Genomic DNA, 24,939 nt, shown 5'->3' with positions numbered 1-24,939 from the left:
TTAAGCGTCTGCCTAGAGAATAAAGTCATTGCCCACCAGCAACATTTTAAGAATTAAAATGGGGGTGCCAGGTGGCGGGGCTGGCCGGGTGGCTCAGTGGGTTAAAGCCTCTGCCTTTGGCTCAGGTCATGATCCCAGGGTCCTGGGATCAAGCCCCATGTCAGGCTCTTAGCTCAGCAGGGAGCCTAATTTTCCCCCTTGCTCTGCCCCTCTCCAACCCCACCTGCTCCTGCTCTCTCTAATAAATAAAATCTTAAAAAAAGCTTCTGCACAGCAAAAGAAATAATCAACAAAATGAAAGACACCTCAAGAACAGGAGAAAATATATGCAAACCACATATTTGATAAGGAATTAATATCTGAAAGATATAAAGAAGTCCTACAACTCAACAACAACCACCACCACAAAACACAAACAATCCAATTAAAAAATGGACAGAGGAACTAAACAGGTTTTTTTTTTTCCAAAGAAGATATACAAGTGGCCAATGGGTACATGAAAAGATGCTCAATATCATTAGCCAACAGGGAAATGTGAGTCAAAACCAAAGAGCTATCATTTCACACCTATTAGAATGGTTATCATCACGAAGAGGTAACAAGCTGTTGGCGAGGATGTGGAGCAAAGGGAACCCTCGTGAACTGTTGGTGGGAATGTAAATTGGTTCAGTCACCATGGAAAACAGTATGGACGTCCCTGAAAAATTAAAAATTGAACTACCACATGATCCTGAATTCCACTTCTTGGTGTGTACACAAAGGAAACGAAACAGGATTATCAAAGAGATAAATGCACTCCCATATTTACTGCAGCGTTATTCACAACTACCAAGATACGGAGACAACTAGGTGTCCATGACGGGTGAACAGATGAAGAAGATGTGATATATAATGAAATATATATATTTCAGTTACGAAAAAGGAAATTCTGCCACTTGTGACAACATGGATGGACCTTGAGCATATTATACTGAGATACGTCAGAGAAAGAAACACTGCATGATATCATTTAGATGTATAGTCCAAAAAAGCCAAACTCATAAAAACAGAGTAAAATGGTGGTTACCAGGAGCTGCAGGGTAGGGGGCTAGGAGAGACGTTGTTTAAGGTTACCAACTTGCAACTAGTAGGTAATTGAGTCCTGGAGATGGAAGTCGTGGTATAGTGAATATGGACAACAATGCTATATTATAATCAGATTTGCTAGGAGACTAGATCTTAATTATTCCCACCACAAAAAAGAGATGATAGTTATGGGATATAGCAGAGGTGCTAACTATCCCTACGATGACAATCTTCTTAGAATATATAAATGTGGGGTGCCTGGGTGGCTGAGTGGGTTAAAGCCTCTGCCTTTGGCTCAGCTCCTGATCCCAGGGTCATAGGATGGAGCCCTGCATCGGGCTCTCTGCTCGGTAGGGAGCCTGCTTCCCCCTCTCTCTCTCTGCCTGCTTCTCTGCCTACTTGTGATCTGTCAAATAAATAAAATCTTAAAAAAAAAAAAAAAAGAATATATAAATGCATCAGATCAATATGCTGTATACCTTAAATTTACACAATGTTATATATCAAATACAGTTTGATTAAAAAATAAAAGCACATGTATTAATGATGATAATAAATAAAAAATAAAAACACATGTAATAAAGATCCTCAGGAAAAGATCAATAAAGATCCTCAATAAAATAAAGTTTAAAAAAATTGCATGCTTAGGATATGTTGAGAAGAGCGTTATTTCAGGGAATGGATGTGCTTGTTCTCCCATGATGCATTCAGAGAAGTGTTTATAAACACCTGTAATAATGGTATTTATAAAAGTGGTACCTAATTGCTATGACATGAGTGTTTAAGTACAGAGATGTGTTTACCATTCGGCAATGCATTTAGAGAAATGTTTAAAATAATGATATTAATGATGGTTATAGAAATATTCTGTACAAGCTTTAAAAAAGGAATAAACTATTGATACATGCATCAGGGATTAATCTCAAAATAATCATAAGGAAAAACACCCTGACCCGCCTCCTTCCCCAAAAGAGCACGTATTGTTTGGCTCCATTTACATAAATTCTAGAAAATGCAAACTAATCTCTAGTGACAGAAAGCACATCAGTGGTTGCTTGGGGCCAGGGCGGTAAAAAGAGTTGCAAAGAAAGGATGGAAGAAGATATGAGGTAAATAATGACCTGGAAAAGAGGTGGGTAATGATTCTTAACTAATAAAATAGAATTTAAGTTTAAAAAATATGTGTGTATGTGAGTGTATACATATGTATGTACATATATATATTAATATACAGAAATAAGTATATAAAGAAGACATTATATATACATAAAAGGAAAACAATAAATATATATTACAAATATGCACATGCCTAACATACAGCTCGGAAATGAGATATTAGAACAGGCACAGAACTCTAGACTCACAGAATATACACTCTCTGGGCACAGGTAGAACTAAAAACAAAAATGGGCCCTACATTAATCCATAAAGGAAGCCTCAATCAACTCCAAAGGACGGATCTACAGACTGTGTTCTCCAACTATACTGCAATAAAAATTAAAGCTTAATAAGTTCCTGGGGTTAAAAAGAAAATCAGAAAGAAAATAAATTATTTAGAACAGGATGATAATATGTATATACTCCATGCCAAAAACTTGTGGGACAAGGTCAAGGCAATAAAGTTTTACATATATTTCCTAGGAAGCAAGGGTTACAAATAGAAAAGTCAAGTTTCAACCCAGGAAACTGGCAAAGAGTAACAGAAAACTCAAAAAAATAAGAAGGAAGAAAAACAGGGCGTCTGGGTGGCTCAGGTCATGATCCCAGCATCCTGGGATGGAGCCCCTGATTGGGCTCCCTGCTCAGTGGGAAGCCTGCTTCTCTCTCACTCCCCCTGCTGTGTTCCTTCTCTCGCTGTGTCTCTCTGTGTCAAATAAATAAAATCTTAAAAAAAAAAAAAAAAAAGGAAGAAAAATAATAAAGGCAGGTATCAATGAAATAAAGAAAAAAGGTAATAAAAACACAAGCTGGCTCTTCAAAAAGATTAGTTAAGACTGAACAGTAAAAGATTAAAATAAAATAAAAAATAGGGGCGCCTGGGTGGCTCAGTGGTTAAATCCTCTGCCTTCAGCTCAGGTCATGATCTCAGGGTCCTGGGATCGAGCCCCGCATCGGGCTCTCTGCTCAGTGGGGAGCCTGCTTCCTCCACTCTCTCTCTGCCTGCCTCTCTGCCTACTTGTGATCTCTGTCTGTCAAATAAATAAATAAAATCTTTAAAAAAAAAATAAAAAAAAAATAAAACAAATATCTACAGATTTTCTAAAAAAATTAAATCTAGACGAAATGGGCCTTCCTAGGAAAGCAGAAAATACCAAAATTGGTATAAGAAATAACAGTCTTGAACAGATTAATACAGGTTTAAAATATGTTGACTTGGTAAAGATTTTCTTTTCTTTCTTTTTTTTTTTTTTAAGATTTATTTACTTTTTGCGGGGGGCATGAGCAGGCAGAGGGGCAGAGGGAAAGGGAGAGAAATCCTCAAGTAAATGCCTCAGTGAGTGTGGAGCCCCACGTGGGGCTCGATCCCTGGACCCTGAGATCGCCACCTAAACCAAAATCAAGAGCTGGACGCTTAACTGACTGGGCCTCCCAGGCACTCCGAAGATTTCCCCTTCTTAAACAACCTAGCTTAGATAATTTTTCAGATAAGTTCAATCAAACTTCCAGTAACAACTCCTGTCTTATACAAATTATTCTAAAAAAAAAGAAAAGTGAGAGATACCTAGCTCATTTATAAGGCTCTTTATTCTGCAACCACATGGGAATAAAACAGGAATCATCTAATGTCACTTGTAAATGTAGATGCAAAAGTTCCAAGTATTGTATTGCCTAACCAAATCCAACAGTGTTTTAAAAAATAAAAACTCACGTTTTCAAGTACAGTTTATCTCAGGAAGATTCAACATCTGAAAATCTAACCAGGAATTTACCCTATGAACAGACTAAAGGAGAAAAAGAACCCAGAGCAAGAAATTGCACCATCATCGATAAAGAAAAAGCAGGTGACAAAATTCAACATCTATTTATGACAAAAACACATAACAAACTAGAAACGAGGTTAACTTTTTTGACCTGATAAACTTATGTGCCGAAAGCCTCCAGCAAACATTAAAGTAATAGAGAAACTGTTGATGCATGATCTTTAAGGGCCAACAAAGCAAAAATGCCCACTATTGCCTCCACTGGTTAACACAGTTTATACCAACTTATCACTCCAGCTGTTTAATATAGTATTAGAGATCCAAGACTGTAAGAAAAAGAAAAGTAGAAGTCTAAAAGTTGTAAAACTCATTATTTGCAAATGATATGATTATTTAGAAAAATCAACAGAAACAACTGTTAGAACTAAAAAAAGACTTCGAGTTGTCACACAGATTAATCCACAAAAATACTGCCACTTCTCTACATAAAACAGTAAGCAACTAAAAAAAAAATCAAAATAACCAACTTAAATATCTAGGAATTAAGTTTCAAAACCTTTTCATTTAAGTACTAAAAAGTATACAGAAAGTACACAAATAATATTTTATAGCTTGGAGAATTTTTACAAATTGAACACACTTGTATAACCAGCACCCTGAAAGCCCTCCTCCTGCCCTTTCCACTGACCAAAGTCAAATTCTATTCTGACATCTAACATCAGATTAGTTCTGCCTTTGAACTTTTTTTTTTTTTTTTTTTTTTTTTTTTTTGAGAGAGAGAGAGATGGACAGTGGGGTTGGGAAGGGGCTGACGGAGAGGAAGAATCTTAAGCAGACCCCATACCCAGCTCAGAGCCCAAGTCAGGGCTTGGATCTCACAACTCTGAGATCACGACCTGAGCTCAAATCAAGAGGTAGACGCTTAACTGACTGAGCCACTCGGCGGCCCTGCATTTGAACTTTTATATTAAACTTTACATTAACTGTTTTTGAACTTTATATAAATAAACTCATAGAGTATGTATACTTAAAAAAAAGAAAACCAAGGGGCACCTGGGTGGCTCAATGGGTTAAAGCCTCTGCCTTCGGCTCTGGTCATGATCCCAGGGTCCTGGAATCGAGCCCCGCATCGGGATCTCTGCTCGGCAGGGAGCCTGCTTCCTCCTCTCTCTCTCTGCCTGCCTCTCTGCTTACTTTTGATCTCTCTCTGTCAAATAAATAAATAAAATCTTAAAAAAAAAAAAAAGAAAAAAGGGGATGAGTATGATATATATTTGTAAGACACTCCCCTTTTTCCTTCTGAAAAGGAAACTATTTTCATTACTATAAAGTGTTACTTTAAGAGAATAGCTCTGAAAAAGGCCTATTAGCTACAATTATAAAAAACTTCAGAGTCTGAACTTCCACTCTTCATCTATCATTTTTAAACTGGAAATGTAATTTCTACCAATATCCACATTTCAGAATTTCACAAGAAAAAAAATTGTTTTGAAATCTTGTATTATTCATTCAATACAATTTTTACTTTCCTCCATGAATTAACTCCAAAGTTATCACAAGAATCATGAAAGAACAGAAATAGATTTAATAAAAATAAGTTGCAAGGACCTCAAGACACCAGCCCCTTAGACAAGAGCTGCCTTGGCTATAGATGGAGGGGTAGGATCTTGAAATTACAAAAGGACAAAAGCATGTATTCTAAAGAGTTTAAATAATTATTTGCCTATAAAGAATCAAATGAAGTGATACCTAAAGGTCACCTTATGATCTAATATTCTGTCAATATCACAGCTATCTCCCATGCCTAGAATTTTTGAGACAGTGACTAGAAAAGGAAATCATATTCATGATAGATTACTGTGCTTCCAACGTGAGGATATGTGCTGCTAAGCTGCTCAGTTCTGGAGACTGTAGTGTGCTGGGTATGCTTCACCGTCACCTGCAGTGGTTTGTTGGCTGGTTGTGCAGTTGGATGGTGTAAATACACATAGCTATTCCCTCCCTCCCAACGCAGATCTACCAGTCAGCAGCTCTGGAGGTGAGGGCCGAAGTTGAAAACCACTAATACGGGGCGCCTCGGTGGCTGAGTTGGTTAAGCAACAGCCTTTGGCTCAGGTCATGATCCTGGAGTCCCATGATGGAGTCCTGCATCAGGCTTCCTGCTGGGCAGGGAGTCTGCTTCTCCCTCTGACCCCCACCCTTCTCATGCCCTCTCTCATTCTCTCTCTCTCTTTCAAATAAATCAATCTTTAAAAGAAAAAAAGAAAGAAAGAAAACCAGTAATATAGTAAACAAAACAGCTGACTAAAAATCCCATTTCACATTATCACACACCTGTGAGCCAAATTTTATTTTAGGCCACAGAACAGATGCACATCTGAAAAATTACTGGTCACAATCTAAGTCAGTGGATAAAGCAGAATTCACTTAAGAATACTGAACTAGGGGGCACCTGGGTGGCTCAGTAGGTTAAGCCTCCGACTCCTGATTTTCACTCAGGTCATGATCTCAAGTGTCCAGGACTGAGCCCTGCATCTGGCTCTCTGCTCAACGGGGAGTCTGCTTGTCTCCTTCTCCCTCTGCCTATCCTCTGGCTTATGCTTGCTCTCTCCCTAATAAATTTATCTTAAAAAAAAAAAATTTATTTGAGACAGAGAGAGAAAGTACACGAGCAGGGGGAGCAGTAGGTAGAGGCAGAAGCTGACTCCTTGCTGAGCAGGGAGCCTGACTCTGGGCTCAATCCCAGGACCCTTGGATCATGACCTGAGCGGAAGTCAGATGCTTAAGGCAGACACTTAACTGACTGAGCCGCCTGGGGGGCCCCTAAACAAACTAATCTTAAAAAAAAAAAAAAAAAAGGAAGAAAGAAAAACACTGAACTAGGAGTTACGAGACCTGCTTCTGAATTCACCTCTGTTACTGTGCAACACTAGCCAAGTTAGATTTCTATTTCATTCATTTGTAAAAATGGAAAAATAAAACTCATTCTATGTTCCTCATAGTTATTATACCCATTAATGAAAAAGTAATAAAGCCACCTAAAATATAAGCAAGGTGCTAAATTTAGTCAGAATCCATTGATTCCTAGCCATTATCGCCAACTACATTGACAGATTCAAAATGCTAACTGTCTGAATTTGAAAGTGAGACCTTCCTTTATTCAAGTAAATAGCTAACTAGAATCCTGTCAGGTGTGAAGACTAAAGCAGTTCTGCGTCTATTATTAAAAACTTGCCCTGCAACTCTCACAATTCCCTCCAAGCTAAGCTTTAACCACTTCAAGAAGCAATGGAAGTCAAGTGCTCAATTTCTGGGGGCCTAGACTGTTTTCCTGCTAAGAAAGCCTACTAGGACATACAAACCTCGGCCACGGTACTACGAACACGATCCACCACCTGCTCGAAATCCACGAGGCTGAAGAGTGGCTGCTGTTTGAGCCGATGGAGCTCCGCAGCGAAAGTGTCCTCCTGGTTCTTCAAAATGGATCCTACAAAGCAGGCAGGCACCATCAAAGGAAGGCAGAGAACAGCAGGATGGGCAAGGACTTCTGGTCCCCCTGGGGCACCTCCTTCCGGTTTCTCAAGTAAGTGGGTCCTGGTCGTGCTGCAATCTCAGTGCAGAAACCTTATCAGCCACGCCCTTGGAGGGGCCACGTGCTATTAAAAAGGGCCTTTGAAAACAGGGCCCACTGGGCAAGGAGGTTCTTACCTTTCCTCGTCAGGTTTACATTTTGATTCTCAAACATCTGGACAGATTCTCCAACAAACAGGATTTTTTCAGCAACCCTCACTGGAATGTAGGATGGCAAAATCTCCACTCGTAAGGAAAACTGTTTTAGGGATGGAGCCAGCATGTTCTCTTCCTCTATCAGGCGCTACGCAAGGAAATAATCCATATCAGACATGAAGTATGAAGTAAGAAGTGGAAGGCAAGAAAACATCAACTCTCCCAACCCATGATTTCTATTTTTTTCTAGAGGTATGGACTTGAATTTTTAAAAAATTATTATAAAGAGAGAGGGTGTGCTCAAGTTGGGGAGGGGCAGAGGTGACAGAGAATCTCAAGCAGACTCCGTGCTGAGCACAGAGCTGCACATGGGGCTTGATCTCAGACCTGAGCCAAATCAGGAGTTGGATGCTAACCAACAGAGCCACCCAGGCGCCCCAAAGCAGGGACTTTTTTTTTTTTTTTAACGATTTTATTTATTTGATAGAGACACAGTGAGAGAGGGAACACAAACAGGGGGAGTGGGAGAGAGAGAAGCAGGGTTCCCACTGAGCAAGGAGCCCCATGTGGGGGCTCGATCCCAAGACCCTGAGATCATGACCTGAGCCGAAGGCAGATGTTTAGCGACTGAGCCACCCAGGCGCCCCCAGAAGCAGGGATTTAAATCTGAAGTTGCACAATGCCTGAACTACCAGTGTCAGAAAGATGAACATACTTCCATTTTCAGACAGCTGGATAGCACAGTGGAAATAACAGTCTTGTTGGTTTTTTTTGTTTTGTTTTTTGCTTTTCAACATTGGGATTTTAGTCCTCTCTTTGCCTTTACTATGTAAGAATTTGTGTAGCAGACTGGGAACTCAGTTTCCTTACCTGTAGAATGGAATCATTAGTCTTTATTTTTCCAGGTCTATAGGTCTATGACGTCATTATCTCGCCATTTATGTGGGCTCTGCCCAGCTCTTCACTAGTACGTAGCCAGAGTCATTAAGCCAAGTGGTTCTCAAAGTGTGGCTCCCAGACCAGCAGCATGAGCCTCACTTGGAAGCTTGTTAGAAATGAAAATTTTCAAGCCCTTCCCCAGATCCAGGACAATCTGGGAGATGAAGCCCAGCCACCCCTCTTGTGTTTTAACAAGCTCTCCAGCTGATTCTGACACACGTGGAAGTTTGAGAACCACTGAATCGGCTCAAGAAGCCCCAGATGCCCACCACCCAATCACTCAGTGCCCACCCCCTTCCTCCTACTTGTTTTGGGTTTGACCCTTATCCTCCAGCTCCAACCAGGAGCTTTGGCCTCCACAATACTGCCTTTGAGCTCTGCTGTTCACCCTTCCTGTTCTGCACTTTAATGCAGGTGGTGCTCAGGGCATTTTCCTATCCATCTCCTAACTCTTCTTAAACAATCCTATCTTTTTCCGTCACTGAACTGATCATTGTAACAGGTGTTTTTTTGTTTTTGTTTTTGTTTTTAAATATTTTATCTACTTGATAGAGACAGTGAGGGAGGGAACACAAGGCGGGGGGTGGGGTGGAGAGGGAAAGTAGGCTTCCCGATGAGCAGGGAACCCAATGTGGGGCTTGATCCCAGGACACCGGGATCATGACCTGAGCAAAGGCAGATGCTTAATCTGAGCCCCATAACAGGTGTTTTAAATCTTTTTACATCACAGGACTCTCTGCCATATATAAAAGCTATGGACCTTCCAGGCAAATATACAAACATACATTAAACAGAACCTCCTGAAGCCACCCATGGGCTCCAGGTTAAAAACTGCTTCGTGCTGATGACTCCTTAAACTTATCTTCAAGCTAGACTGTTCTCATGAACTACAAGCTCAGCCCACTGGACATTTCCTGCAAGTACCTCAAACTCAACATGTCCAAAAGTAAATCTTTCTTATTTTTTTTTTTTTTAAGTAGGCTCCAAACCCAGCATGAAGCCCAGTGTGAGGCTTGAACTCATGATCCTGAGATCAAGACCCCAGCTGACAGCAAGAATCAGATGCTTAAGGGATGAGCCACTCAGGTGCCCCTCAACATTAAACCATTAGATGGACCCAAAATTAGATCCATCTCTTTTCTCTCAATACCTGCCATACACATTCCGTATCATCTCTACCCACCTAGCTGCTAAAGGCAGAAACTGGGTAACATTCTTGATCCTTCCCTCTGCACTGCTATCCAATCACTAAGGCCTACCTATTCCATGTCCTGAATCTCCCTCAGCCCACTTTATTCTTCTGCATGTTTACTGTTACCACCCTTGGTTTAGGCCACCATTATTTTTCACCTAAGTGTCCCCAACATTCTCTTAACTGGATCTACCTGTTGCTAGTCTTGATTTTTTAAAAAAACAATTTCCCCACACACTATCCAGAGTCATCTATCATAAAGTCTGATTGCGTTAACCTCTTGCCTAATATTCTTCACTGGCTCTTAGTTCTTTTGAGGTTCAAGTCCAAATTCCTTCCCATAGTTTACAAGGGCTTTCATGATCTTAATAGTTTCATTGACTGCAACTTCCCCAACCCCCTCCACTGTCCTTGCATTTTGTATTTCAGCCTTTACTTGACCGTTTCAATTGAATTACTACTGGTTCCTCAAGTAAACCATCTTTCATGGTCTCTGTACTTTGTACACATCCATCCCCCTGCCTGGAACATTTCTGGACCTCTCCTCCCAAACTCTTTGCAATCTAGATGTACATTCCACTGCAAAGCTTCTCTAGCTACCCTAAGACCAAGTTCTGAGAACACCCATAACTGTGCTTTCCAGAGCACTTAGTGCACTGTAATGTCACTGTTGACTTTTCTATGATTTCTACTAAACAGTAAGCTCTTTAAGGATAGGTTCTGCTACATTTTATTCATTTACTTCAGTTCAACACCCAGTAACTCTCCTAGAACAGTGCCTGGCATATATGTAACAGGCATTTGAGAATATGTTGTAGCAGGACAAATAAATAAATAAACAAACGTATCAATGGATGAATAAAGACAATACAGAGCTTTGGGGACTCTAATTGAAATTCCAAGCTGCATTTAAAAGTTATAGGGTAGGGGCTCCCCGGTGGCTCAATCGTTAAGCATCTGCCTTTGGATCAGGTCATGATCCTGGGGTCCTGGGATCAGGCCCCATGTCGGGCTCCCTGCTCAGCCGGAAGCCTGCTTCTCCCTCTCCCTCTCCCTCTGCCTCTCCCCCTGCTTGTGCTCTGTCAAATAAATAAAATCTTAAAAAAAAAAAAAAGTTATAGGGTAGCTACATGGCTACCTTAAGAGACAAGACTTATTAACCTCAGAAATGCACATACTGGGTAAAGGGGAAACAAAGGAATCTCACAAATATATTTTCTACTTCGTAGTCTCACATTAAGTTAGGTGTTAAGAATGTAACTACGATAAAACCAAGTTCAAGTGTTTATATCTGCAGAATCTGTGAAAGGTGCTTCAACTACTACAAGCTGGGAACGGCAGGGGGACAGAGGATTGGGGGGGGTTGGAAATCACTGAAAGGTCAACTAGCTCTAGACTTTGCTGACTCCTGGCAGGAGTATATTAGGCTTTCTGTTATGCTCTCACCAAGTCCTGGAGTTCTCGCAACTGTTTTCCTGTCAGTCCCCCAATGCCCAGATCCTCCTCATCCTCTTCTGGCTGGGCACTGACATTACCAGAAGAGGGACCTTGTTTGATAAAGAACTCTTCGTGCTGGTCCAGGAGGAGTCCATGTAGCATCCAGGCTGAGAGCTGCTTATACATGACTCCATGACACACGGCCAGGATCCTGAGTGGAGAGAAAAGCAGGAGCCTTAGAAGTCCTCTTAACAAACATTAAACCCCACATCGGCACAGAGGCCATGCTCTAAACTGCAACAGGATAAACAGAGGCCTGAGGGTCTGATGACTCAGAAGGAAAATAACCAATTAAACTAAAAATAATTGTGCTATTTTAATTTAAATGTTTGCGGATGAACTAGTGATTAAATTTCCCAAACTTGTAGGCTATATACTGAAGTCTAAATGTTCGGTAAATGTTCTACTAGTTTTTTAGAAGAGACACATTTTCTTTCCTCCTTTTGTGTAAAGTGAGTTTCAAAACTAAGGATTCTTGTTAAAATTAAATGCTCTTACAGGAGTCTTTTCGGCTGACACAATATTAAATTTGTTTTTGTTGGAATCACACAGAGAGAGTAGATTCACTCTGTGAGAAGCAGGTACACCTGAATAAGGATAATCCAACAAAACGCAGAAAGGTTGTTGAAGAAGGTGATATTCTCATGGTTTCAAAGGACCACTTCCCAGATAACATGAATTACAAAGGAAAATGTGCCTTTAAAATGGAGAGATCTGACAGAAAGCACTAAACCAAGTGATCAAGCTTTTACAACACCAAAAATGGAACACACTTACTTTCTGTGCCTTGTGATGTGATGCAACAAGAAATAATGTGGCCTATGGTATGTAGTGTTCTTGCCAAGTATCGGGAAATAATCAGAAAAATCCGGATCGTGTAACAGTTTACAAGACAACCAGTCAAGACTTTTAAAATGTCAATTGTCACCAAAGATTTAAAAGGCAAGGAAAGGCACTGTTCCAAATTAAAGGGGACTAAAACGAGGTGACTGCCAAATGCCACGTGAGAACACGTACTGCGTCTGGGAGTACAAAGAAAAACAATGGGAAAGGACTTCTGGTGGACAGATGGAGACATTCAGATTTATCCTGGATAATACACTGTTAATGTTAACTTTTTTGGGTGTAATATGGTATCAAGGTTATCTTAAGAGAACTGAGATTAGATAAGCCTTTTTTCTAAAGAGATACAAAGCTGAAGTATTTGATAGGCCTTTCAAATGATTTTGTAAAAAAATGTGTTGTGTGTGTGTTTGTATATTTATATATACTTACATGCATATATTTCATACTCCACATAGAGGGGAAAAAGAAAAATGGGGTCAAATGTTAACAATTAGTGAAGCTAAAGGATATACAGGTGTTTATTATACTGTTCTTTCAACTTTTTGTAGACATGGAAATTTTCAAAATAATTTGGGGAGAAAAGAAACTATGAGCTTGAGTCTGCTATTTATAGTAAGCTAACTGGATGGAATCCCTCTTTAAAAAAATCAAATGGGAGGCCATTTACATTGTGCACATTTGAGTATTTGGTCTATAAAATTTGGTCCCTGCAAATATGTAACAAACATGCATTATCACATGATCTATGCAAGATTTTATATTCCATGCATAAAACTAAATATATTTACATAGAAAGAAATATATAGCAGAAGTTAAATTGTTTATCTCAAAGATCAGAAAATATTTCTTCTCTTTGCATGTATCTTCTATAATCAAAATGCAGTTCTTTTATTAGAAAAAAAAAAAAAGCCCTGTGATAGAGAATTAAACAGAATTAAGCATGTTCTGGAACATTTCCTTTGGTGGATTCTAACAATAATATAGTATTTTTAATTTTAATTTTATTTTATAGACTATCAAATGAATATACCTCTATTTCGCTGTCTTCCGGCTACTGGTAATTTTCTAATTTCCTGATAGAACAGACACCATTACAACGAATGTTTCTACATATGGTTATTTTCTTCTTTCGAATAACTGTTAGGATAAAATTCTTAAGAGTGGCATTATGGGATTATAGAGTATAAACATTTTTAAGGCCCTTGATATGAAATACCAGCTACTCAAAATACACATGATTAGATATAGCTACTTTATCCTGCACATGTAATGGAAATTCTCCAAGAATAATGATAAGGATAAAAAGCATTGCTTCAAGGTTATCTAGGCAATTAGATACTCAACACTTCATAACACTCAACACTTCATAACACTCTTTATGCAGTTTCCAAGCCATCATACATGGGGGCTTTTCTATCCTGCTCTACACAGAAAACCTCATGGATCTTTTCTATCCTGGTCATAACTTTCCCCAGGGGGAAACCTGAGATGACCTGAAAATGAAACAAGTACAAAGTCAAGTCACTTGATCACCCGCCCCCGCCCCCAATTCCCAGTTAAGCCATGACTTACTTTTCTAGTGCACTGCGAACAGGAGGCAAACCTCCACAGCTGTGTTTGTATACCGTTTCCAGGATCTGACAACCATGAATCTGTGCAAAATACAGCCTTGTCAAACTTAATTCCATTTTAATAGTTCATGTAGCACAAACTCATATTCTATATTCAATCCAGATGGTACAATCCAGCGGATAATGGGGCCAAAGCTCTATGTATAGTTCTGATTCTGACTCCAATGTATTTGTCGGGGGGCGGTTTCCCCTACAACACCAAACAATTCTTGAACAGCAGCTGGGTGTCCTACAGGTCAACTCGATTCTGACACTACCTACCCAGAATATTATTAGATTCTAAAGTTAGGGGGTCAGTCCCACAAGGCTGTCCTCTGCCTCTGACACCAGTCTCAAGCCCAGGACTGACCGGCTGATAAATCACAAGTTCCCACGAGCCTCTCCCTGGGTTCCATTAATTTGCTAGCGCAGCTCACAGAACTCAGAAAACCCGTTTACTCACTAGATTACCTGTTTATTAAAAACATACTAAAGACAAAATCAAGAGTCAGCTGAAGAGATGCACAGTGTGAGGTCCCAAACAAAGGAGTTTCTGTCCTTGTGGAGTGTGGGTCCAGCAGTGAAGCACAAAGTGTTCTGATTCATCAAACCACAAGTTCTCTGAAAGCAGACCTTCCGGGTTTTTACGGAGGCTTCATTACAGAGGCACAGATGATTAAATCACTAGCTACTGGCAACCGAACTCAATCTCTAGCCCCTCTCTCCTCCCCAGAGGTCAGGGGCACGCAGCCTCAATCCTCCAATCAAATGGTTGGTTCTCCTGGCAACCAGCCCACCCTTAGATATGCTTTCCAAAAGTCACCGTATGAACATAGACTCAGGTGTGGTTGATAGGGGTTTGTTACGACTATCAAGACCCCTTTATCATTCTTGTCATTTAGGAAATTCCAAGCGTTTTAGAAGCCCTGTGTCGGAAAGGGGATGGAGACCTAACCTACATTTCTTATTATAGATAACAATATCACAATAGTTGTTCTCAGAAGTAAGGACCCTCAACCCTCCCTACTCCTCTCCACCCACCTGTATCCCAGCAGCAGCAGCAGCCGCAGCAGCACCTGGGAGTTTGTAAGAAATGTAAATTGTTGGGCCCAACTCCAGCCTTACTGAATCAGCAGTGTCTCTGGGGTAGGGCCCAGCCATGTGGTTCTAACATTCTGTTCCAAGTGATTCTAATGTACAATGAAGTTTGAGAACTATTTGCGCTAGAGAAACCAGAATCATTTAGAGTTGAAATTCCAAGCTAAGAGGTAAAGAAAGCTCTTTATTTCAGATGAAGGCCTAATTCAGACTATTTATAAAAACAAAATTTTCCAAAAATCTGTTTCCTCCTTCTATGTCCTTTTTGCTTTTTTTTTTTTTTAAAGATTTATTTATTTATTTGACAGACAGAGAGATCACAAGTAGGCAGAGAGGCAGTCAGAGAGAGAGAGAGAGAGAGAGGGAAGCAGGCTCCCTACTGAGCAGAGACCTGGATGTGGGGCTTGATCCCAGGATCCTGAGATCATGACCTGAGCCGAAGGCAGAGGCTTAACCCACTAAGCCACCCCTTTTTGGCTTTCTTTTTAAAACTGCTTTATTGAGGTTTAATTTATATACCATAAAATTCATCCATTTTAAATATACTATTCAATGATGCTTACTAAATTTACGGTGTTGTGCAATCATTGCTATAATCTAGTTTTATAACGTTTCCATCACTCTAAAAGGATCCCTTATGTCTGCTGGCTATCATCCCTGTTCTCCCCCCAACCCATGTTCTTAAGACCTCATTTTTTTAACTCTCTAGAGCCAGAGCACACCGGCTTCTCTACCACTACCGTGGGAAAGCAGGAAGATTTGCCCATCTGCAGTCGCTCTACTCAGTTTCTACTCTTCTTCCTGTGGCCAGTGGAAACTAGAAGTCAACTGAGATGTGCAGCTAAGCACGGAACCATTACCGTGGCTCTACTTATCTAGAAGGTCCCCTCCATCTTGGGAGGAGAGTTTAGTAGAGCGGTTAAGACCATAATCTTTTTTTTTTTTTTTTTTTAGATTTTATTTATTTATTTGAGAGAGAGCACATGAGCGAGGAGAAGGTCAGAGAGAGAAGCAGACTCCCCGTGGAACTGGGAGTCCGATGCGGGACTCAATCCCCGGACTCCAGGATCATGACCTGAGCCGAAGGCAGTTGTCCAACCAACTGAGCCACCCAGGTGACCCAAGACCATAATCTTTTGAGCCAGACATATCCGGGTTTAGATTCCTACTCTGCCATCTCCTACCATCTGTGTGACATTAAGCACATTCCCTAACCTACTTGACCCGGTAGAGGACTGAAAGGGATCAAGTATGTGAAGCACTTAGCAGTGTCTGGTATACAGTAAGTACATAATAAAAGCTGAGTGTTATCTGATGAGGGTAATCAGCTTTGAAGGCCAAACAGCACCTCCCCTACTGGCTTTGGGGGCTCAGAATGAGCTCAGCACAGCAGAAATATCTATATTTACACAGCACAAAAAATGAAGAAGCAAGCTGGCAAATTAATTAGTTATATTTATCAAGGTAAACACTCCTAATAATCTAAGGCACAAATATAACAGCTTAAAAACATAAATGAGCTAAACATATTTAATCCATCTGTCCTTTTTCATTCAGTTACGGACTAGCAAATTCTTCTACTGTGAAATCTCAAAGCATTTTTTCCTTAGTTATTACCTCTGCCCAGAAAAGGCATTTTCCTGTTATTGGGGACCCTCACTTTTCAATGCACATGATAAGAACTTGTGATAAGAACAGGCATATTAAATAAAATAAGCATCTGGGTTTCAGCCAATGATCTAATTCTCAGAAAACTGCCAGCACCCTAATCATAAATCTATTATTCTTTTTTTTCTCTTTTTTAAATATTTTATTTATTTATTTGACAGACAGAGATCACAAGTAGGCAGAGAGGCAGGCAGAGAAAGAGGAGGAAGCAGGCTCCCCGCTGAGCAGAGACCTGGATGTGGGGCTCGATCCCAATACCCTGGGATCATGACCTGAGCTGAAGGCAGAGGCTTTAACCCACTGAGCCACCCAGGCACCCCTCTATTATTCTTTCTAAAGATGAACTTTCCGCTTCCCAAGATCCATATCCAACAATTTTTCTTAAAGATTTTATTTATTTGAGAAAGCATGAGCCAGAGGGAGGGGCAGAGGGAGAAGCAGACTCCCAACTGGATGGGGAGCACGACATGGGGCGCAATCCTGGGACCCTGAGATGGTGACATGAGCTGAAGGCAGATGCCTGACCTACTGAGCCACCCAGGCATCCCCATATCCAAAACGTCTAAGTCCTTAATGTAAAACACTCTCACCTCCCAATACCATCCATATCATTTTGCTTTTACCCACCAGTATTCTGGGGTACATCTATTAACATCAGCCCCATCTTCAGATCAGGAGGTGCTTAAGGGCAGTGTCATAACTTCTTTTTGCATTTCTGACATTTAGCATGATATCCAAGCAAATATTATTAAAATAATGAATAAATAAATGAAAACTACTAAAAACTAGGGTCCTCAAAAAAGAATGTAAGGCAATATTATGAATACATCCTTGGTGCTTACCACAGCAAAGGAGAAAAGGAAAGTTCTCACCTTTTGACTTTTAATTTGTTCTACCACGACCATTACAGAGGGAAAAAGGAGCTGGAACTGCAAAGCACAGAAAAATTAGGAGGGCACATAATCAAATATAAGGGGAAAAAAATGACTCAGGAGATGCTTTTGTTTCTAAATAGTCCCACTTAACACAAAGACGGCAATACAGCAATACCACAGAACAGCCAAGATCCAGTATCCTAAGGCAATTCGATACGGGTTTGGCTGCAGAGAGAGAATGACAGAAGCAGTTTCTATTTCTGAGGCTAGCATAACTGTTAATATTGAAGTCAACACAGAGCATTAATATCAGACACTAGATTTTTACTAAATTTGGAGCTTTCTAAACAGTTCTGATCTCAGAAAGTATACAAAATATAAAATGCCAGGCTCTGAATCCAGAAGGAAAAATGTTCTCAAAAAATAATGTCTTAAGTTATTCTTCTTTTTAAAAATAAGTTTAATTATAATTTTTTAAATTTTTTTAGAGAGAGGGGGTGGGCAGACGGGGAGAGAGAGAGAGAATTATAAGCAGGCCGCATGCCCAGCACAGAGCCTGACACGGGGCTTGATCTCACCACCCTGAGATCATGACCTGAGCCAAAATCAAGAGTCTGATGCTTAAATGATTGACCCACCCAGATGCCCCTCTTTTTTTTTTCTTTAATTCTTCACTTTAAAAAAAAAAAAGATTTTATTTATTTATTTGACAGAGAGAGAGAGACATCGAGAGAGGGAACACAAGCAGAGGGAGTAGGAGAGGGAGAAGCAGGCTTCCCACTGTGGGGCTTGATCCCAGGACCCTGGGATCATGACCTGAGCCAAAGGCAGATGCCTAACAACTGAGCCACCCAGGCGCCCCATATTCTTCACTTATTTTTTTTTTTATTATTATTAGTTTTTTAATTTGACAGACAGAGATCACAAGTGGGCAGAGAGGCAGGCAGAGAGAGAGGAAGGGAAGCAGGCTCCCTGCTGAGCAGAGAGCCCAATGCGGGGCTTGATCCCAGGACCCTGGGATCATGACCTGAGCTGAAGGCAGAGGCTTTAACCCACTGAGCCACCCAGGCGCCCCTTCTTCACTTATTTTAAAAATTTTTAAAGTAATCTCTCCACCCAACATGGGGCTCAAACTCACAACCCTGATAACAACAGTCGCATGCTCCACTGACTGAGCCAGCCGGCCACCCCTTAAGTTAGATTATTCTAACAGTTATCAACAGATCCTAAGGTATTTTCTTATTTGGGCAGCATACCTGATCCAAGGAGTAATTGACATGTGATATGGAAAGATGGGGGTCAGCCAGGAACTGCAACAAAAACCACTGTGATTAGGGCTCCATATAAAACATCTCAATCTATTTGATCTTTGAAAACTAGATAGGAATCTGAGAATGGGCTCCGTGTTAGTTTTAGGCTATCGAGAATTGATAGTTTGTAGAGTATTAATTCTGATTTTTCAGGTGACCAAAAAAAACCAAGACAGGGTTCTGATAAACTCACTCAAGAACCTTTGCCATGATCTGCATGCCACTTTGACCGTGGCTTGGGCAATCACAGACTATACTGTACCCTGCAGCCATGCAGAAAATAGCTCTCTCTTAACTACCTGACCACATCAAAGGGTATTTCAAATTCAAGAACATGCCCTAAGCAGCTGTCCCAGAGATGCCTTTCCCGTATCTCCTCTCTCACCTCTTGTTCCAAATCAAGCAGTGCTTGGCGATAAGGCTGCAAAACGGAATCCAGCCCCGTGCAGAAGGCCCTTAGGTAGATTCCATGTAACCCACCTTGGCCCTGCTGAGATGGATGGTGATCCTGAAATCAAACACAGAGAACTCAGCCTCATGTCTTACACTCTAAAACCCGAGGAAAACATTATCCTTTGTTAGTGTTACTATTTTTGCTTGATTCCATAGCAAAGCCGTGCTTCAGTGAGAGGAAAAACCAACTAGAGAGACAGATTTTGAGTTTTTACCTTTTAAAATGTGATATTTTAATTTCCCATGCAGCCTAGATGTTGCAAACAATCAGGTAGGGGCACCTGGGTGGCTCAGTCAGTTAAGCATCTGACTCTTGATTTCGGCTCAGGTCATGATCTCAGGGTCGTGAGATGGAGCCCCACATGGGGCTCTGTGCTCAGCATGGAGCCTCCTTAAGATTCTTTTTCTCCCTCTCCCCTTTTCTCTCTCTCTCTCTGCCTCTCTAAAATAAACAACCAGGTACTACCTCATATTGTCAGAGGAGATTTTTCTACAACTAACCTTATAACTTCCAGCTTAAATCCCTTTGGTGGCTTCCCATTGCCCCAAAATAATACCTCAACTCCTCTGCATGGCATACAGTGGCTTCTACATTCGCAGCCCTAACTATCTCTCTAAAATTATCTTTTACTGCTTCCAACTTCACATTCTCATTTCCAAACTACCCACAGTTCGCCAAATGTGCCTTGCTTCTATTTCTCACCCCCATGAATCTGGATGTGTTCCACTTATAACAGTGTACTCATCTTTGTGACAAATACCTACTCTTCCTACAGGACCCAACTCAAGCATCTCTTTTCTCAGAGCCCTTCCTAACTCTCCCGAGGAAACGAATCACCCCGACATTGTTGCTTTCAGAGCATCTCTGTGTGGTGCTGGAACTGTACTTTGGTTTATACGCCCCCTTCTCTAGACCAAGAGTTTTGTGAAGGAAGGACACGCACTTTATTCATCTTTGTATTTCAGCTTCTACACAGTTCTTTGAGCACAGGGTAAATATTTACTGAATAAATAAAATGACCTCAATCGTCCTTCTAACATCCCTTCTCCCGCCTGGCCTGGTAACTCATCAGGAGCACGAATCTGATTGTTAACATGAGGAGTGGTAAGACCCTCACCAAGAGCCTACTCGCGAATATGGCTGTCTTTCAGGAGACCTGCAATTTTTTTCGAAGAGCCTTTTCTGTATTTTACACAGGGAATTGCAGAGGGAGCTGACTAGAGGCCACGATGACCAGCCTCTCGGGCTATGTTCTTCTGACATGGTGATCAGGCTCTGGTAGCAGCAGATACAATCACAGGACACCACAACAAACAGTGTAGGAAGCTCAGCCTCAGGGGTCATGAGGCCGGTATAGTCAGAGGATGCTGCAAAAGGTACTAGAAGTTCCTGGAGATAAAGGTTCACAGCTATAATAAGACTGGCATGGGTATAGGGTGAAATAGACCAGATGGGCTTGCAACCAGCCAATTTTGTTTTGATCTTCTGTCATTCCAGAGAACTAAACGTCTTCATTTATCACGAAATGAAAGAGAAATTAAGTATACTTTTTACTGTTCCAAAAAAGAGGCACTACAGCTATCTTTAGAATTTGGGAAAGTAGGAATTCATTTATTATATAAGAAAAATCCATATAGTCACAGGAATACAGGACAGCTTTTTCTCTTTTAAGTGTTACTTAAGAAATTAAAACTAGAGGCCTTTTCATCTGTAGATATATATATATATATATATATAGGTTCCAACTCTGATAATTCACGTGCCCTCATTAATGATTTTATAGCAAAATGGCATTGATTAGATTTTAAGCTCACATTTAGCTTACACATTCCCAATAAAATACTTTTGAGAGAATCAGAATCCCTGTCCCAGAAAGGAAAATATAACGCATTATTCTCCAACTCTTCTGCCCCACAGATGAGCACCAAAGGCCTGACAACCAATTTAATAAGAGACGGTACTGATTGCATTATTCCAGGAATCCTTCCTTTTTCTTTCTAGAAATCCCAACCTTTCTCCCCAACCAGAATCATTGTTTCAACTGGGCAACAGTCATCACTGAATCACAGTCACACAATTGTGCAATCTTTTTATTTACCACAGACAGAATTACAAACTGCTAAAAACGAAAGGGAATTTCAAAATTTCTCTTTAAAAAAATATGAGTGCTTACTATGTTCCAGGCACTTTGCATGAATTACCTTGTTTAATCCTTACAATTCTGTGAAATAGGTACACTTATTACCCCTACTTTATTTATTTATTTATTTTTCTAAAGATTTTTATTTATTTGACAGAGAGAGATCACAAGTAGGCAGAGAGGCAGGCAGAGAGAGAGGAGGAAGCAAGCTCCCCGCTGAGCAGAGAGCCTGATGCGGGGCTCGATCCCAGGACCCTGAGATCATGACCTGAGCCGAAGGTAGAGGCTTTAACCCACTGAGCCACCCAGGCGCCCCACCCCTACTTTATAGGTAAGTGAACTGAGCCAAAGTTACTGAGCATTAGGTTACTGCCAAGCAGTCTATGGCCAGTAAGTGATAGAGCAGGACACAAATCATTGACTTCTACACCATTAATCACAATTAACATACACACTTCCAATGAACTCATATTAATGGATACTATTTAAGTGCTTGCTATGTGCCAAGCACCTTCTCTAATTTAACTCTTTTATTTTCAAATAAGAAAAATGAAGCCCAAAGAGCTTAGTTGATTGGCTTAATGTGACTAAGGAAGTTAGAAGCAAAATGACAAAAAGATCTGAAATGATGCTTTGTTTTTACTGCTGGAACTGGAATTCTGGTCCAGCTCAAACTAATTAAATCAGGTCTCCTAAAACTCAGGCAAAGCATATTTTCTCTTATACCAATCTGCCTAGATTGGTCCCTGTGTATATTTTTTCCCTTGTTTGAGCTAGTTACCTGGCCCTCACTTGAATAATTCCAATGGTAAGAAATTCATAACATTTTAAGACTCATTTCATATCAATTACCAATGGATGCACTCAAAACCTGACATGGCTCCTGACCTCTGGGGGTGTCCATTCCCTGGGACCGGCAGCCTACCTGTTGCTGCACATGGCCTGTGTACTGTTCAATGAACTCGGTGAAGCGAATATAGTCTGTGCCCAGCCGGCAGAGGCGATTCAGGACGCTGGTTTCACTGGGATGGAGAAATGGGAAGTCCTGTGACACCTGCAGAAGAGGACAGGCTAAAAACACGGATGCCCATGTATCTCGAGGTGCTTCAAATGCTTCATACTATCAATCACTCCCCTTCTCAAGATGCCCATTTAAGTTTGGTAAATTCCAAACTGCTACAAAGGTGTTGCTCCCCATCCCTGACCTAATTAGGTTTATTGAAATAGGTGGTAACACGCGGTAAAGAATTCAAACACTACCAAGTGTTGCACATTAAAAACAAGCCAACCTCCCCACAGGTGGCTACTGTTACTTGTTTCTTTTGCAATCTTCCAGGGATGGCCTATAAGAATATGGAGTTTTTTTTACCCAATTTCAACAAAGTCTCTTTAGCGCTACTGCTCAAACCGGGATCTGCAGATTCTAGGGGTTTCTCAGACATATTCTTAAGATTTACAAATTCTCTATTAAATTTTAAATTTTATTTTCATTTCCATAAAAATGTAAAATTAATGTAACATACTATAATCTATAAAAGCACCTTATAACTGGACATATAAATGTAGTGTCCATATTTTCATTTGTATTTGGTATTTCATTTCATTGGATATTATTTTAATTGAAAGGAAGGCCAAATAATAACCTACTGTGCTTTATAAAGGTTTCATAGCAGATCGAGTACAACAAAGTAGGAGAATGTACTCATTCAACCACATTTTTTTAATATTGTGGTAAACTATACATAAAAGTTACCATTTTGGCTATCTTTAAAAGTACAGTTCTGTGGCATTAAGTGCATTCACACCGTTGGGCCTTCCTCACCACTATCCAATTCCAGAACTTTCTTATCTTCCCAAACTGAAACCCTGTATCCAATAAACATTAACTTCCCATTCCTCCCTACCCCCAGCCCCTGGCAATTGCTTGCCTCTATAATTTTGACCATTCTAAGTACTTCAAATAAGTGTAAATACAATATTTGTCCCTTGATGACTGGCTTTTTTCACTTCATATGGTGTCTCCAAGGTTGATCCATGTTGTAGCATGCATCATCTGAATTTCCTTCCTAAGACTGAAAAATATTCAACTGTATATTTGCTCAGCATTTTGTTTATCCAATTCATCTGCCAAGGGATGCTTGAGTTACTTTTAACTTTTGGCTACAGCAAATAATACTGCCATGAACGTGGGTATACAAATATCTGGGTATTGTATATGATACATGTTCGTGTCTCTTCTTTAACTTTTTTGGGGTATGTACCTAGAATTGAAATTGCTAGATCATTTGGTAGTTCTATGTTTAATTTTTTTGAAGAGTCACCCTATTATCTTCCACAAGGGCTGTACCATCTTCTGTTCCCACCAGTAACGCACAAGGGTTCTTATTTTTCCACGACCTCACCTGCACTTGTCATTTTGTTTTTTCTGAATGGGTATAAAATGCTATCTCATTGATCTGCATTTCCCTAATAATCAGCCATATTGATAATCTTTTCATTTGCTTATTGGCCAGTGTATATCTTCTTTGGAGGATCAACCATCATTTAACCAATACCTACTTATCCCAGGCACTGTGTTAATATCCCGAGATTAAATAGTGAACAAAATCAGATGTAGTTACTATCCCCAAAGAACTTAGCATATTACCTATTTATATCATTGAGTACTGTATTTTGTGGATGTCATCTTTACATAATAGTGAATGTGGTAATAAATAGGAGCAAAGAAGAATTTTTCTGTTACCAAATCCATAATATGTTTAGGAATCCATTTTTTAAATATTTTACTTATTTATTTGACAGAGAGAGACACAGCGAGAGAGGGAACACAAGCAGTGGGAGTGGGAGAGGGAGAAGCAGGCTCCCCACGGAGCAGGGAGTTCAATGTGGGGCTCCATCCCAGGACCCTGGGATCATGACCTGAGCAGAAGGCAGCTGCTTAATGGCTGAGCCACCCAGGCGCCCCTTAGGAATCTATTTCATGCATATTTTAATGACACAACACTAACCATATCTTCAAGTGAATAGCTTAACAACACAGTGCTTAAGAATCTGTCTTTGGGGGGCACCTGGGTGGCTCAGTGGGTTAAAGCCTCTTCCTTCGGCTCAGGTCATGATCTCAGGGTCCTGGGATCAAGCCCCACATCAGGATCTCTGCTCATTGGGGAGCCTGCTTCCTCCTCTCTCTCTGCTTGCCTCTCTGCCTACTTGTGATATCTCTCTCTCTCTGTCAAATAAATAAATAAAATCTTTAAAAAAAAATCTGTCTTTGGGAGGCCAACCTAATTACTCTGTTTAGTGCAGTGTCTCCCTTCAGCTGGAACTATACCCCCAATAAAGCCCTGCCTGTGGTTTTCAAATAATCAAACAAACAAAACTCATATTTGGAGTCAGAGTGCCAGTTTTGAATCCCTGAGTTGCTGCTTTCTTGCATGAAAATTTAGGCATATTATAAATAACTCTCTGTGCCTCAGTCTTCATACCTAGAAAGTGGAGATGGTAATTGTGGGGATAAATGTTAATACATGTAAAGCCATGAACATTGCAAGTGCTCAACACATGAAAGCAATTTTTTATTATTAGGACAGCTCTACACAGT

The 24,939-nt window shown here is 40.4% G+C and overlaps 1 protein-coding gene across 3 annotated transcripts in view; it reads right to left on the bottom strand.

Annotated features, from left to right (window-relative positions):
* Positions 1 to 24,939, bottom strand: part of LOC111158656 (tubulin gamma complex associated protein 4) — a 37,548-nt gene that overhangs the window by 10,117 nt on the left and 2,492 nt on the right. The window contains exons 2-9 of one of the 3 annotated variants that reach the window (XM_022520851.1): positions 22,267 to 22,395; positions 19,133 to 19,255; positions 18,694 to 18,747; positions 17,435 to 17,491; positions 13,759 to 13,838; positions 11,290 to 11,491; positions 7,695 to 7,860; positions 7,349 to 7,473 (exon numbers count right to left, since the gene is read on the bottom strand). In XM_022520851.1, the coding sequence (XP_022376559.1) occupies positions 7,349 to 7,473; positions 7,695 to 7,860; positions 11,290 to 11,491; positions 13,759 to 13,838; positions 17,435 to 17,491; positions 18,694 to 18,747; positions 19,133 to 19,255; positions 22,267 to 22,395 (936 nt within the window). The remainder of the gene's footprint in view (positions 1 to 7,348; positions 7,474 to 7,694; positions 7,861 to 11,289; positions 11,492 to 13,758; positions 13,839 to 17,434; positions 17,492 to 18,693; positions 18,748 to 19,132; positions 19,256 to 22,266; positions 22,396 to 24,939) is intronic. The other 2 variants (XM_022520857.1, XM_022520862.1) reach the window with 2 other exon arrangements.

Source organism: Enhydra lutris, unplaced genomic scaffold, assembly GCF_002288905.1.
Source record: "Enhydra lutris kenyoni isolate GAN:26980312 unplaced genomic scaffold, ASM228890v2 scaffoldscaffold4, whole genome shotgun sequence".
In the NCBI taxonomy this organism is placed as follows: domain Eukaryota; kingdom Metazoa; phylum Chordata; class Mammalia; order Carnivora; family Mustelidae; genus Enhydra; species Enhydra lutris.
The sequence above is the reverse complement of the archived record's forward strand: the minus strand, read 5'-3'. Positions and strand labels throughout refer to the sequence as shown.